Consider the following 15,000-nt stretch of genomic DNA (forward strand, 5'->3'; position numbering starts at 1 on the left):
GTAATAGTGGCTGGCCACTGTGGCTCTCTCTTCTCCCTCCTTCTCTCCCTCTCTCTCTTCTCCCTCCTTCTCTCCCTCTCTCTCTTCTCCCTCCTTCTCTCCCTCTCTTTTTTCTCCCTCCTTCCCTGCCTCTCTCTCTTCTCCCTCCTTCTCTATCTCTTCTACCTATTTCTTTTACCTGTCTCTCTCTCTCTCTCTCTCTCTCTCTCTCTCTCTCTCTCTCTCTCTCTCTCTCTCTCTCTCTCTCTCTCTCTATCTCTATCTCTCTCACTCTCTCTTCTCCCCTCCCACTCTTTCTTCTTCTGTCTATCTCGTTACTCTTGTTTTTGAGACAAACACACACACACACACACACACACACGCATACCATGCAAGCTGATGGAGAAGATTGTGCGAAAAAAACTAGTGGAGCATCTGGAGCGAAGGAACTTTGTAACACAGTATCAACATGGGTTCAGGGATGGCAGGTCCTGCCTCACAGGGTTACTTGAATTCTACGACCAGGCAACAAAAATAAGGCAAGAAAGAGAAGGGTGGGCAGACTGCATATTTTTGGATTGTCAGAAAGCCTTTGACACAGTGCCACACAAGAGGCTAGTGAAAAAGCTGGAGATGCAGGCTGGAGTGAAAGGGAAGGTACTCCGGTGGATAGAGGAGTACCTAAGCAACAGGAGACAACGAGTCAGTGTGAGGGGTGAGGTCTCAGATTGGCGAGACGTTACGAGTGGAGTCCCGCAGGGGTCAGTCCTTGGACCTATACTGTTTCTGATATATGTAAATGATCTCCCAGAAGGTATAGAATCGTTTCTCTCAATGTTTGCCGATGATGCAAAAATTATGAGGACGATTGAAACAGAGGATGATAGTAGGAGGCTACAAGATGACCTAGACAGACTGAGTGAATGGTCCAACAAATGGCTGTTGAAGTTCAACCCGAGTAAATGCAAAGTAATGAAACTAGGCAGTGGAAACAGGATGCCAGACACAGGATACAGAATAGGAGATGAAGTACTTAATGAAACAGACAGAGAGAAAGATCTAGGAGTTGATACCACACCAAACCTGTCTCCTGAAGCCCACATAAAAAGAATAACGTCTACGGCATATGCGAGGCTGGCTAACATCAGAACGGCGTTCAGGAACCTGTGTAAGGAATCATTCAGAATCTTGTACACCACATATGTAAGACCAATCCTGGAGTATGCGGCCCCAGCATGGAGCCCGTACCTTGTCAAGCACAAGACGAAGCTGGAAAAAGTCCAAAGGTATGTCACTAGACTAGTCCCAGAACTAAGAGGCATGAGTCACGAGGAAAGGCTGCGGGAAATGCACCTTACGACACTGGAAGACAGAAGAGTAAGGGGAGACATGATCACAACCTACAAAATCCTGAGGGGAATCGACCGGGTAAACAAGGATAAACTATTCAACACTGGTGGGACGCGATCAAGGGGACACAGGTGGAAACTGAGTACCCAATTGAGCCACAGAGACGTTAGGAAGAACTTTTTCAGTGTCAGAGTAGTTAACAGGTGAAATGCATTAGGCAGTGATGTGGTGGAGGCTGACTCCATACACAGTTTCAAATGTAGATATGATAGAGCCCAGTAGGCTCAGGAATCTGTACACCAATTGATTGACAGGTGAGAGGCGGGACCAAAGAGCCAAAGCTCAACCCCCGCAAGCACAAATAGGTGAGTACACACACACACACACACACACACACACACACACACACACACACACACACACACACACACACACACACACACACACACACACAGGAATATGATAGAAACAACATGGCCACCATTAACATAATAGAAAGAGCAGCTTCTGTTGCTAGCAGGAATGGATCTGGACTACTAATTATGGGAGACTTCAACCATGGGAAGATAGATTGGAAGAACAGAGACCCGCATGGAGGACCAGAAACATGGAGAGCTAAGCTGCTGGACGTGGCAACAAGAAACTTTCTAAGCCAGCATACCAAAGAGCCAACAAGAATGAGAGGAGAAGATGAACCAGCAATGCTTGATTTGATATTTACCCTAAATGAATGGGATATAAGGGAAGTTAAGATGGAAGCGCCCTTGGGAATGAGTGACCACAGTGTATTGAACTTTGAGTACCTGGTAGAGCTAGGACTTATCTCCCCCCAAAAGGAACTAGGAAACAAAAGGCTGGCATACCGAAAGGGGAATTATGAACAGATGAGAAGTTTCCTAAGTGAAATACCTTGGGACACAGACCTCAGAGACAAGTCTGTACAGGGTATGATGGACTATGTTACCCAAAAGTGTCAGGAGGCAGTAAACAGGTTCATCCCGGCCCAAAGGGAAAAATCCGAGAAGCAACAAAAGAATCCATGGTATAATAGGGCATGTATGGAAGCGAAGAAACTGAACAAGAAGGCGTGGAGGAACTTCCGGAATAACAGAACACCAGAAAGCAGGGAGAGATACCAGAGAACCAGGAATGAGTACGTCAGGGTGAGAAGAGAAGCAGAGAAAATTTTTGAAAATGATATAGCAAACAAAGCCAAGACCGAACCAAAGCTACTCCACAGTCACATCAGAAGGAAAACAACAGTGAAAGAACAGGTATTGAAACTTAGAACAGGCGAGAACAGGTATACAGAGAATGACAGAGAGGTGTGTGAGGAACTCAACAAGAGGTTCCAGGAGGTCTTCACAATAGAACAGGGTGAGGTCACTGTGCTAGGAGAAATGGAGGTAAACCAGGCGGCCTTGGAGGAGTTCGAAATTACGAGAGAGGAGGTCAAGAGACACCTGCTGGATCTGGATGTTAGAAAGGCGGTTGGTCCAGATGGGATCTCACCATGGGTACTGAAAGAGTGTGCAGAGGCACTTTGCTTGCCACTCTCCATAGTGTATAGTAAATCACTAGAGACGGGAGACCTACCAGAAATATGGAAGACGGCGAATGTGGTCCCAATATACAAAAAGGGCGACAGACAAGAGGCACTGAACTACAGGCCAGTGTCCTTGACTTGTATACCATGCAAGGTGATGGAGAAGATCGTGAGAAAAAACCTGGTAACACATCTGGAGAGAAGGGACTTCGTGACAAATCGCCAACATGGATTCAGGGAGGGTAAATCTTGCCTTACAGGCTTGATAGAATTCTACGATCAGGTGACACAGATTAAGCAAGAAAGAGAGGGCTGGGCGGACTGCATTTTCTTGGATTGTCGGAAAGCCTTTGACACAGTACCGCATAAGAGGCTGGTACATAAGCTGGAGAGACAGGCAGGTGTAGCTGGTAAGGTGCTCCAGTGGATAAGGGAGTATCTAAGCAATAGGAAGCAGAGAGTTACGGTGAGGGGTGAGACCTCCGATTGGCGTGAAGTCACCAGTGGAGTCCCACAGGGCTCTGTACTCGGTCCTATCTTGTTTCTGATATATGTAAATGATCTCCCGGAGGGTATCGATTCATTTCTCTCAATGTTTGCGGACGATGCTAAAATTATAAGAAGGGTTAAAACAGAAGAGGACTGTTTGAGGCTTCAAGAAGACCTAGACAAGCTGAAGGAATGGTCGAACAAATGGTTGTTAGAGTTTAACCCAACCAAATGTAATGTAATGAAGATAGGTGTAGGGAGCAGGAGGCCAGATACAAGGTATCATCTGGGAGAGGAAATTCTTCAGGAGTCAGAGAAGGAAAAAGACTTGGGGGTTGATATCACGCCAGACCTGTCTCCTGCAGCACATATCAAGCGGATAACATCAGCGGCATATGCCAGGCTGGCCAACATACGAACGGCATTCAGAAACTTGTGTAAAGAATCATTCAGAACTTTGTATACCACATATGTCAGGCCAATCCTGGAGTATGCAGCCCCAGCATGGAGTCCATATCTAGTCAAGGATAAGACTAAACTGGAAAAGGTTCAAAGGTTTGCCACCAGACTAGTACCCGAGCTGAGAGGTATGAGCTACGAGGAGAGACTACGGGAATTAAACCTCACTTCGCTGGAAGACAGAAGAGTTAGGGGGGACATGATCACCACATTCAAGATTCTGAAGGGGATTGATAGGGTAGATAAAGACAGTCTATTTAACACAAGGGGAACACGCACAAGGGGACACAGGTGGAAACTGAGTGCCCAAATGAGCCACAGAGATATTAGAAAGAACTTTTTTAGTGTCAGAGTGGTTGACAAATGGAATGCATTAGGGGGTGATGTGGTGGAGGCTCACTCCATACACAGTTTCAAGTGTAGATATGACAGAGCCCGATAGGCTCAGGAATCTGTACACCTGTTGATTGACGGTTGAGAGGCGGGACCAAAGAGCCAGAGCTCAACCCCCGCAAACACAACTAGGTGAGTACAACTAGGTGAGTACACACACAGGATCACCCTCAAGCCTCTACCCTACACCGTCCAGAAGATTTAGATCTTCTAAAATGAGATCTAAAAGATCTCTTTTTAGAAACAGCTGTGACACGAAGCGGAACAGTGTGTACACCCAGCTGGCTCCCGACCATCTGACGGACCATGAAGATCAACCTTCAACATAAGAAACAAAAATGTTCTTTGTGCTTGTAACAATTAAATATCTACACAAAGAATCCCTGGAATACAATGATTCTTTGTTTCCACAAGTTGACTATTTTTTGGGGTAGATATATCCTAGTTGTATTTGGAAAGGCATTTAAGAGGACAAATAACATTTCTTTAGTGTAATTACTTGAAGGTATACATATACATACATGTATACCTTCAAGTTTACATATTTGGGAGGTAATAAGTGTTTTTTTAGCTTTTATGGGGGGGGGGGGGGGTTGATCTTACTAATGACCTGAATTGGGGTTTATGTTTGTAACACAAAATTAATTAATGAAATGATCAAATAAGCTTTAGATCATCTTCTCATTCCAGCCTCTCTCTCTCCCCCCATCACCCTTCCATCCCCTGGCCACACCCACAGCCTGCAACAGGACCTATTACGGCAGGATGGGGTCGACCTACACCCTGCAGGTGCCCAGGCCACATCAAGGAGCACTGCCTCACTTCTGCCAGTTGACCTTCATCGCCTCGGGTGACCTCTACGGTGACCTTGTCCAGCTTAGCATCGAGAAGTTCAGCCTGGGAAGGTAAGGGCATGTGTTTGTCGGGGGGGGGGGGGTAGATGTGGGGAGGCAGGTGTTTGGGGGGTAGCTGTGGAGAGGCAGATGTTTGGGGGGGTAGCTGTGGACAGGCAGGTGTTTGAGGGGGTAGCTGTGGAGAGGCAGGTGTTTAGGGGTAGCTGTGGAAAGGCAGGTGTTAGGGGGTACCTGTGTAGAGGCAGATGTTTGGTGTGGTGTCTGTGGAGAGACAGGTGTTTGGGTGATACCTATGCAGAGGCAGATGTTTGGTGTGGTACCTGTGTAGAGAAAGATGTTTGAGGTGATACCTGTGGAGAGGCAGGTGTTGGATGGGGTAGCTGTGGAGAGGCAGGTGTTGGATGGGGTAGCTGTGGAGAGATAGGTGTTGGATGGGGTAGCTATGGAGAGGCAGGTGTTGGATGGGGTAGCTGTGGAGAGGCAGGTGTTGGATGGGGTAGCTGTGGAGAGGCAGATGTTGGATGGGGTAGCTGTCGAGAGGCAGGTGTTGGATGGGGTAGCTGTGGAAAGGCAGGTGTTTGGGGGTAGCTGTGGAAAGGCAGGTGTTTGGGGGTAGCTGTGGAAAGGCAGGTGTTTGGGGTGATATCTGTGGAGAGGCAGGTGTTGGGTGGGGTAGCTGTGGAGAGGCAGGTGTTGGGGTTAGGAGTAGGTAGGTAAGTAGTTTCATAGGAGACAGATATTGGAGTCCTCAACATGTGTGGTGTAGCATCGTTGTCCCTTATACGTGTAGAAACAGGAATCTCCTGAACAAATCCACAAGGGCCGTGACGAGGATTCGAACCTGCGTCCGGGAGCATCCCAGACACTGCCTTAATCTCCTGGCTTCCCCAATAAGCAACATTCTCACTCACAGACGTCCACATACACGCTCAAATGTGGTGTATATAGTGTCGATATATATATATATATATATATATATATATATATATATATATATATATTATTAAATATGACCGAAAAAGTAAGATTAATAATTCTAACACGAATTTTCTCAATCTTTCGTACATTACGCTTCACTGTTGGAGGTAAATCAAAAATCACTTCTCCAAAATTCATTTTTATTTCTAGTCTGACGCGACACGGGCGCGTTTCGTAAAACTTATTACATTTTCAAAGACTTCACAAATACACAACTGATTAGAACTTGCGTTTCTCTGATTTTATATCTACATTTGAGTGAGGTGGGAAGGGTGATGTGGCATTAACACAAGACAGAACAATAGGGGATATTAATAGGGTATTAAAAGTATCAACACAAGACAGAACAGAAACAATGGGTATTGAATAGAAGTGTTTGTAGAAAGCCTATTGGTCCATATTTCTTGATGCTTCTATATTGGAGCGGAGTCTTGAGGTGGGTAGAATATAGTTGTGCAATAATTGGCTGTTGATTGCTGGTGTTGACTTCTTGATGTGTAGTGCCTCGCAAACGTCAAGCCGCCTGCTATCGCTGTATCTATCGATGATTTCTGTGTTGTTTACTAGGATTTCTCTGGCGATGGTTTGGTTATGGGAAGAGATTATATGTTCCTTAATGGAGCCCTGCTGCTTATGCATCGTTAAACGCCTAGAAAGAGATGTTGTTGTCTTGCCTATATACTGGTTTTTTTGGAGCTTACAGTCCCCAAGTGGGCATTTGAAGGCATAGACGACGTTAGTCTCTTTTAAAGCGTTCTGTTTTGTGTCTGGAGAGTTTCTCTTTAGTAGGCTGGCCGTTTTTCTGGTTTTATAGTAAATCGTCAGTTGTATCCTCTGATTTTTGTCTGTAGGGATAACGTTTCTATTAACAATATCTTTCAGGACCCTTTCCTCCGTTTTATGAGCTGTGGAAAAGAAGTTCCTGTAAAATAGTCTAATAGGGGGTATAGGTGTTGTGTTAGTTGTCTCTTCGGAGGTTGCATGGCTTTTCACTTTCCTTCTTATGATGTCTTCGATGAAACCATTGGAGAAGCCGTTATTGACTAGGACCTGCCTTACCCTACAGAGTTCTTCGTCGACTTGCTTCCATTCTGAGCTGTGGCTGAGAGCACGGTCGACGTATGCGTTAACAACACTCCTCTTGTACCTGTCAGGTGATCAGATATACAAGGCAGAGAATGAAATCAAAGACAACAAAACGCAACTACTTCATGCTACAAACGAGTGGAGAAATAGCAACATCGACCATAGTATCCGTACCCGCATTGAACAACACCTCGACATCCTCACAAACCAACATCACCTCAGCACTGAAACAAGGATTATCAAGAAACTAACAACATTATATGGAGGACCTATGGCAATTCCACGACCAAGAACCATGAACCTTGCAGGAATTAACCTCACTGAGGACCAAGTCACTCTCCTAAATCTGGGCATAAACTGTCATGTTATGTCCAGACCGAGTGAAATGGCCCGGAAAGTAGAGTTGGAAATTCTGTTGGACGACATATTCGACCTCGAGACACAAAAGAAGGTCACTACCAAAGATACCTTACAAGCAGAACTTATTGCAGAAGGAGGAAAGAATCGAGGCAACTACAGAAGCACCATACTGTCCCCCGAGCTTAAAGCGGCAGCTAAAAGCCTTCGTGAGAACAAGGAGATAGTTGTCAGGAGAGGTGACAAGTCGCCAATATATGTCATTCTTAAAAAAGACGAATATCTGGCGAAAATGAACATCATACTCTCTGACCAAACTAAGTTCCAAAGGGTAACGAAGGACACTACAGCCGAATTAAAAGCAAAGGTCAACAAACTGATCGAAACTGTGAACGCCAAGAAATCCGGACTCCACCTGCCAAAGATCATTGGGGAATATAAACCTGGATATGCGTATGGAAATGTCAAGACGCACAAGCCTGGAAACCCACTTCGGCCAATCATTAGCCAGATACCCACACCCACGTACAGACTGGCGAAGCGACTCAACGGCCTGCTGACTCCTTATGTTCCTTGCGCCTTCAGCCTGAAGTCTCCAAAGGAATTTGTGGACTTACTGCGGGGCGCACGGGCCACAGGGATAAGAGCCTCGTTGGACGTAGAATCGCTGTTTACCAACGTACCTGTGGACGAGACAATCGGAATGATAGCCGACAGAGTGTATCGTGATCCAGCCTGTACTCCTCTTGACATGCCAGAAAGTATTCTGAGGAAACTACTCCAAGCTTGTACTAAAGAGGCACCCTTCTTGAGCCCGGATGGGCACATGTATAAGCAAGTAGATGGGGTCGCCATGGGTTCTCCCCTAGGTGTCCTGTTTGCAAACTTCTACATGGGTACCATCGAGCAAAAAGTCTTAGTCGACATGAACTTGAAACCGGCCATATACTGCAGGTATGTTGACGACATTTTTACACAGGTACCTGATGTCAGACATCTGCAGGAGCTGAAGGAGGCATTTGAGCAGAGTTCCGTGCTGCGTTTCACTTACGAGACGGAAAAGGATGGGAAGCTGCCTTTTCTAGATGTAACAGTCATGGAAAAGGGCGGAGGTTTCCACACTGCAGTCTACACTAAGGAAACAAACATAGGAATGTGCCTAAATGCCAACAGCGACTGCCCTGACAGGTACAAGAGGAGTGTTGTTAACGCATACGTCGACCGTGCTCTCAGCCACAGCTCAGAATGGAAGCAAGTCGACGAAGAACTCTGTAGGGTAAGGCAGGTCCTAGTCAATAACGGCTTCTCCAATGGTTTCATCGAAGACATCATAAGAAGGAAAGTGAAAAGCCATGCAACCTCCGAAGAGACAACTAACACAACACCTATACCCCCTATTAGACTATTTTACAGGAACTTCTTTTCCACAGCTCATAAAACGGAGGAAAGGGTCCTGAAAGATATTGTTAATAGAAACGTTATCCCTACAGACAAAAATCAGAGGATACAACTGACGATTTACTATAAAACCAGAAAAACGGCCAGCCTACTCATGAGAAACTCTCCAGACACAAAACAGAACGCTTTAAAAGAGACTAACGTCGTCTATGCCTTCAAATGCCCACTTGGGGACTGTAAGCTCCAAAAAAACCAGTATATAGGCAAGACAACAACATCTCTTTCTAGGCGTTTAACGATGCATAAGCAACAGGGCTCCATTAAGGAACATATAATCTCTTCCCATAACCAAACCATCGCCAGAGAAATCCTAGTAAACAACACAGAAATCATCGATAGATACAGCGATAGCAGGCGGCTTGACGTTTGCGAGGCACTACACATCAAGAAGTCAACACCAGCAATCAACAGCCAATTATTGCACAACTATATTCTACCCACCTCAAGACTCCGCTCCAATATAGAAGCATCAAGAAATATGGACCAATAGGCTTTCTACAAACACTTCTATTCAATACCCATTGTTTCTGTTCTGTCTTGTGTTGATACTTTTAATACCCTATTAATATCCCCTATTGTTCTGTCTTGTGTTAATGCCACATCACCCTTCCCACCTCACTCAAATGTAGATATAAAATCAGAGAAACGCAAGTTCTAATCAGTTGTGTATTTGTGAAGTCTTTGAAAATGTAATAAGTTTTACGAAACGCGCCCGTGTCGCGTCAGACTAGAAATAAAAATGAATTTTGGAGAAGTGATTTTTGATTTACCTCCAACAGTGAAGCGTAATGTACGAAAGATTGAGAAAATTCGTGTTAGAATTATTAATCTTACTTTTTCGGTCATATTTAATAATATATGTCTACAGGAAAGACTGCTACCAAAATATACTAATATATATATATATATATATATATATATATATATATATATATATATATATATATATATATATATATATATATATAGAATATTATTGTGTCGAAGCTCACCTCTCGGCGCCTGCACAGGCTGGCCATTCATCACCCAGCCATACCGGCTGAAGTTAGACAAGTCAGAGGCTGCTCTAGCACCACTCATATATAACAACAGCTATCCAGCTTACGGGCTATTCATGCCCGTGCCACCTCTTGGGTGGCTTAATCTTTATCAATCACCAGCTTACGTTCAAGAATACGTCCTTTTATTTTTGTAGCGTGTGTGTGTGACTGTGTGTGTGTGTGCGTGTACTCACCTATTCACCTATTTGTGCTTGCAGGATCGAGCATTGACTCTTGGATCCCGCCTTTCCAGCTATCGGTTGTTTACAGCAATGACTCTTGTCCCATTTCCCTATCATACCTAGTTTTAAAAGTATGAATAGTATTTGCTTCCACAACCTGTTCCCCAAGTGCATTCCATTTTCCCACTACTCTCACGCTAAAAGAAAACTTCCTAACATCTCTGTGACTCATCTGAGTTTCCAGTTTCCACCCATGTCCCCTCGTTCTGTTATTATTACGTGTGAACATTTCATCTATTTCCACTTTGTCAATTCCCCTGAGTATTTTATATGTCCCTATCATATCTCCTCTCTCCCTTCTTTTCTCTAGTGTCGTAAGGTTCAGTTCCTTCAGCCGCTCTTCATATCCCATCCCTCGTAACTCTGGGACAAGCCTCGTCGCAAACCTCTGAACCTTCTCCAGTTTCTTTATTGTGTGTGTGTGACTGTGTGTGTGTGTGTGTGTGTGTGTGTGTGTGCGTGTACTCACCTAGTTGTGTTTGCGGGGGTTGAGCTCTGGCTCTTTGGTCCCGCCTCTCAACCGTCAATCAACAGGTGTACAGATCGTGTGTGTGTGTGTGTGACTGTGTGTGTGTGTGTGACTGTGTGTGTGTGTGACTGTGTGTGTGTGTGTGTGACTGTGTGTGTGTGACTGTGTGTGTGTGTGTGTGTGACTGTGTCCGTGTGTGTATGTGTGTGTGTGTGTGTGTGACTGTGTGTGTGTGTGTGTGCCCAAGCTGCTCTGATACTGACTAGTAAATGCCTTGGTGTATGTTAAATTATATTTTCTTAACAAGTTATCATATAAAGAATAAAAAACTCTGAGTTCATTGTCATTTTTCAATATTAGCTGCAACGAAATATTTCCACAGGCCTTCTAGCAGGAAGATATAAATAAACATACACAACAGTGAGGCTTATAATCCACGACTCCACCTAATTATTATGATAATAAGAGCACCTATAATATGAATCATAAGTGAAACGGTAGAAAATGATGAACTAAGCAGCCGATGCCCCAAACACTGCTAGCAGCCACTAATCCAGGTTGTTGCTAGTAACCTCTAATCCATGTTTGTGTTGCAGGTTTCTGTCGCACACGGCTGCTGGGTGCCCGGATGGTCACATGCAGATCGAGGAGCTGAGTCGTCCTCTGAACGCCGGGTACTGGTGCGGGACCTCGTGGGGCCACAATGTTTACTACTCGGAGACCACCGCCATCAACCTCATGCTCAGGGTCTTCAACATCAGCAACACCAACCAGGGCGTGACCAACCCTGGCTCTTTCCTCCCGCAGCAGGACACCGTTATGCTGCGTCTCTCTTACAGATTCCTGCGCAAAGAGAGAGCCATCTTGCGCTACGGGGCGCCCTATAGTCCCAGCTACAGGGGGGAAGATCTCCCGAACTCCTTCTGCGACAAGTCCTTCGAGAACTGTGACAAGTTGAACTGCAAGATACAGTCGCCCAACTTCCCCGGGATGTATCCGCGCAACCTCACTTGTTACTACCACATTCACCAAACACGCGTCCCCGACGGCAAGGTGGCGCTGGTGTCCGTGTACCAGCGCAACCCTCACCTTATATACATCAAGGACCGCAATGCGCCACATTTGTCCCGGGAGCGGCGCCTGGAGGTAGGCGCCTCCTGCCACATCCTCCACGACTACCTGGTGGCCTTCGACGGCAACACGACCCGCGCGCCAGTCCTGGCCAAGCTGTGTAAGGGAGGAGCGCCACTCTCAAGGCTCATCGCCAGCGGGCCTGACATGCTGCTCCTCTTCCATGTCTCACCCTTCGACTTTCCTTTCCAGGACTCTCCTCGACGTCGAACTTTCGGCTTCGAACTAGACGTCGCGGTGGAGTTTGTGGACCGTGAGTCGACAGCTTATGTCCGCAGAGGGTCAGAGTGCGAGTACGAGTCGAGCAGTCAGGGGCAGCGTAGTGGGTATGTGCAGGCATCTGCCCACTCCCTGCTGCCCAACACCACCTGCAGCTGGAGACTGCTGGCCAGCACCACAGAGATCGTCTGGCTCTACTTCCTTCACTATCGTCACGTGACCCACCCAGAGATGCCCAAACCTGCTCAGTGCCCCAACACCCTCAGTATCTTCAACGGGGACGCGGTCCCCAGTCTCGACACCAACAGCAGCACTCTGCTGCTCGGGAGGTTCTGCAAGCCGGACAAACTGCCCCGGGTGTGCAGTGGTGTGCACGCCCCGGGGCCCTTCTCTGCACCCTGCTCCCCTCAGGAGAGCTACGTGTCCACGTTACCTGCCATGACCTTGTCACTACGTTATGCTGCTGGTACAGCTCCCTCGCACGTAGAGTTCCTTGCTCGGTATGAGTTCGTCGACACCCGACAGTGGGGTATTCCGACCCTCGATGGAGGTCCCTGTGACCGCACCTTCAGCATGCGGCCAGATCGCCTGTTCGCATCTCCCAGGGACGTGTTCATGTTCGGTCGAGGTGGCGCCAAGAGGCTGCGCTGCGTCTACGTTTTCCAGGTGGCGCCATATCAGCGGGTGTCAGTGAGGATCCTGCGCGCCAAGATGGGGCCCGAGTGCACCACAGTGTATCGTAACTCGTCACGGCGCCACGAGTGCTCACATGGAGGAGAGGTAGGATACCCAGCCATCAAGCTCAGTGAGGAACCTTGGCCCAATGTGCAGGTTGAACGTGCCTGCCTCTGCAACGTCTCCAATGGACGGGCCTTCAACCTGGTGTCTTACACGAACACGATACAGCTCACTTTCAGCGTGCCATACATGTCTCCAACAAACGACTACAATGATTTTTACTTCGAGGGAGAATATGCCGTGACGGAGGCGCCACCGGAGGTGACCGAGGGTTGCAACGAAACGACGCGCCACCTGGGCGGCAGGTATGGCAACTTTACAGTGGGGGCGGGCCGAGGGGAGCTGTGTGCCTCCCTGCCTCGCTTCATCACTGCAACCGACGCCTCTTTCATATTCCTACGTGTCCGAGGCTTCGCTGCCACGGAGGATAACTGCAAAGTCGCCTCCCGGATCAACGTGTACGCCGCCGGCGGAGCCACGCCTCTGGCTTCCATCTGCCCCGAGCGGCGGGACGTGTACACGCATGTCTTTAGTAGCGGTTGGGAGGACTATGAGTTCCAGTTTCAATACGACGAGGACCCTTTTTTGTTCCAGAACGCCAGCACGTTCAACGCCACCGTCGCCACCTACGTCGAGGACCACGACCAGCCAGAGCCTAAGCGCCTGGAATCACGTGACCTCTTTGTGGAATATGTCGGCAATTACTCTGGTCGCTTTTTAGTGACGTGGATCGGAATTTGGCGGCCATTAAAAATGCCCTCACTGGTGGCTGCCGCCATCGACCCCTGCCCCCACCGGTGCCCGGATATTGCGGCGTGTTTGCCCAAGGAGCTCTGGTGTGATGGTGTTGCCCACTGTCCCTCTGGCTCAGACGAGGGAGCAGCCGCATGTGGTCTGCTGGCCACGTTGCCCTGGGTGTATCTAGTAGCAGCTGGTGTCCTACTTCTGTCGTTAGTGTCGCTGTTCATCGCTGTGGTAGTGCACTGGCGGCAGGATCGCACCCAGAAGGTGGTGGTGGAGGCGGCGAGGTCTGCCGTCAACAACGGGACTGGACTCAAAAGTACTACGCAAGACCTGCTCCTCCCGCCCGAGAACAACGACACCTGGTGACAACGAGCCCATTCTGACGACGTCGTCTGTATTGACTACGAGACCACCGTGTGAGACTCTGTGATTCCCTAGGTCCCTCCTGCCATCCACCTGCAGCAGCCTTCGCCAGTCCACCACCCCACAGACAGGTGCTTACAGTAGATTCACAGGTGCTTCGTGCACCTGTCCCACCTCACCTGTTAGACGCGTGTGACATAATAGGCCAGAGGAAGACAGTCCCACGTGTGTGTGCGCCATGGCATAATAGTGGGAACTTGTAATCCAAGTTGATCAGATTTAGGCAGACTAATATCAGCTACCAAGGCAGCTGTGGCAATAAATGGCAAGTTAGATGTAATTAAGAAGTCAGAACAATATATTTATAGGTAACATTAGGCAAATTGTGCCATGGAGAGGTTTAGGCAAATTTTCGATATAGAAAGGCATACTTATGACGGCGAAGCCAGCAAACGCAGTCGAATGCTTCAGAAATCATCAAGCGTGTAGATCTGTACGACAAGTGACTGAAACGTTGGGATCTCCAGAGGGAGCAACACAAATTGAACTTGTGGTCTAGGGTTCGACTCCTGAGGCCCAGATAGCAAGCATGGTAGCGACTGAGGGCGGGGAATGTAGTGGGGTGAGAAGTTTGCTAGGAATTCGTCGAAGGAGGGAGGAGCAGGAACGTGCAAGCATAATGGACGGTAGGGATTGGTGGAAGAGAGGGATAGGAACAGGTAGGAATAGAGGTAGGTGGGGGACAGGAGCAGACAGGCAGCAATGGTGGCAGGGAGCCAGGCAGCAATGGTGGCAGGGAGCCAGGCAGCAATGGTGGCAGGGAGCCAGGCAGCAATGGTGGCAGGCAGGGAGACAGGGCAGCAGCTGTACGCACACACTTTACTGCCAAGGTCCACCATGTCAACACGGACGCCGACGCCAGGATGGGTCGCCGTCGTCGCCACCTTCACAACTGGCTTTACGAACATACAATCTTCTCGTCCCCTTTACTCTCCTTCCCCTCTCATCACCCTTCACCCTTCCTCCCTCTCCCTCTCTCTCTCTCTCTCTCTCTCTCTCTCTCTCAATTCCTCCCTGCCATTCCCCTCCTCCAACTGTTATTCAC

The 15,000-nt window shown here is 47.8% G+C and overlaps 1 protein-coding gene across 1 annotated transcript in view; it reads left to right on the forward strand.

The window, feature by feature from the left end:
• Positions 1 to 15,000, forward strand: part of LOC123749974 (uncharacterized) — a 99,995-nt gene that overhangs the window by 84,635 nt on the left and 360 nt on the right. The window contains exons 3-4 of the mRNA XM_069318693.1: positions 4,956 to 5,121; positions 11,297 to 15,000. The exon at positions 11,297 to 15,000 is cut by the window's right edge and continues 360 nt beyond it. Of these exons, the coding sequence (XP_069174794.1) occupies positions 4,956 to 5,121; positions 11,297 to 13,898 (2,768 nt within the window). The 3' untranslated portion in view covers positions 13,899 to 15,000. The remainder of the gene's footprint in view (positions 1 to 4,955; positions 5,122 to 11,296) is intronic.

Source organism: Procambarus clarkii, chromosome 91 (genome assembly GCF_040958095.1).
Source record: "Procambarus clarkii isolate CNS0578487 chromosome 91, FALCON_Pclarkii_2.0, whole genome shotgun sequence".
NCBI classification, from domain to species: domain Eukaryota; kingdom Metazoa; phylum Arthropoda; class Malacostraca; order Decapoda; family Cambaridae; genus Procambarus; species Procambarus clarkii.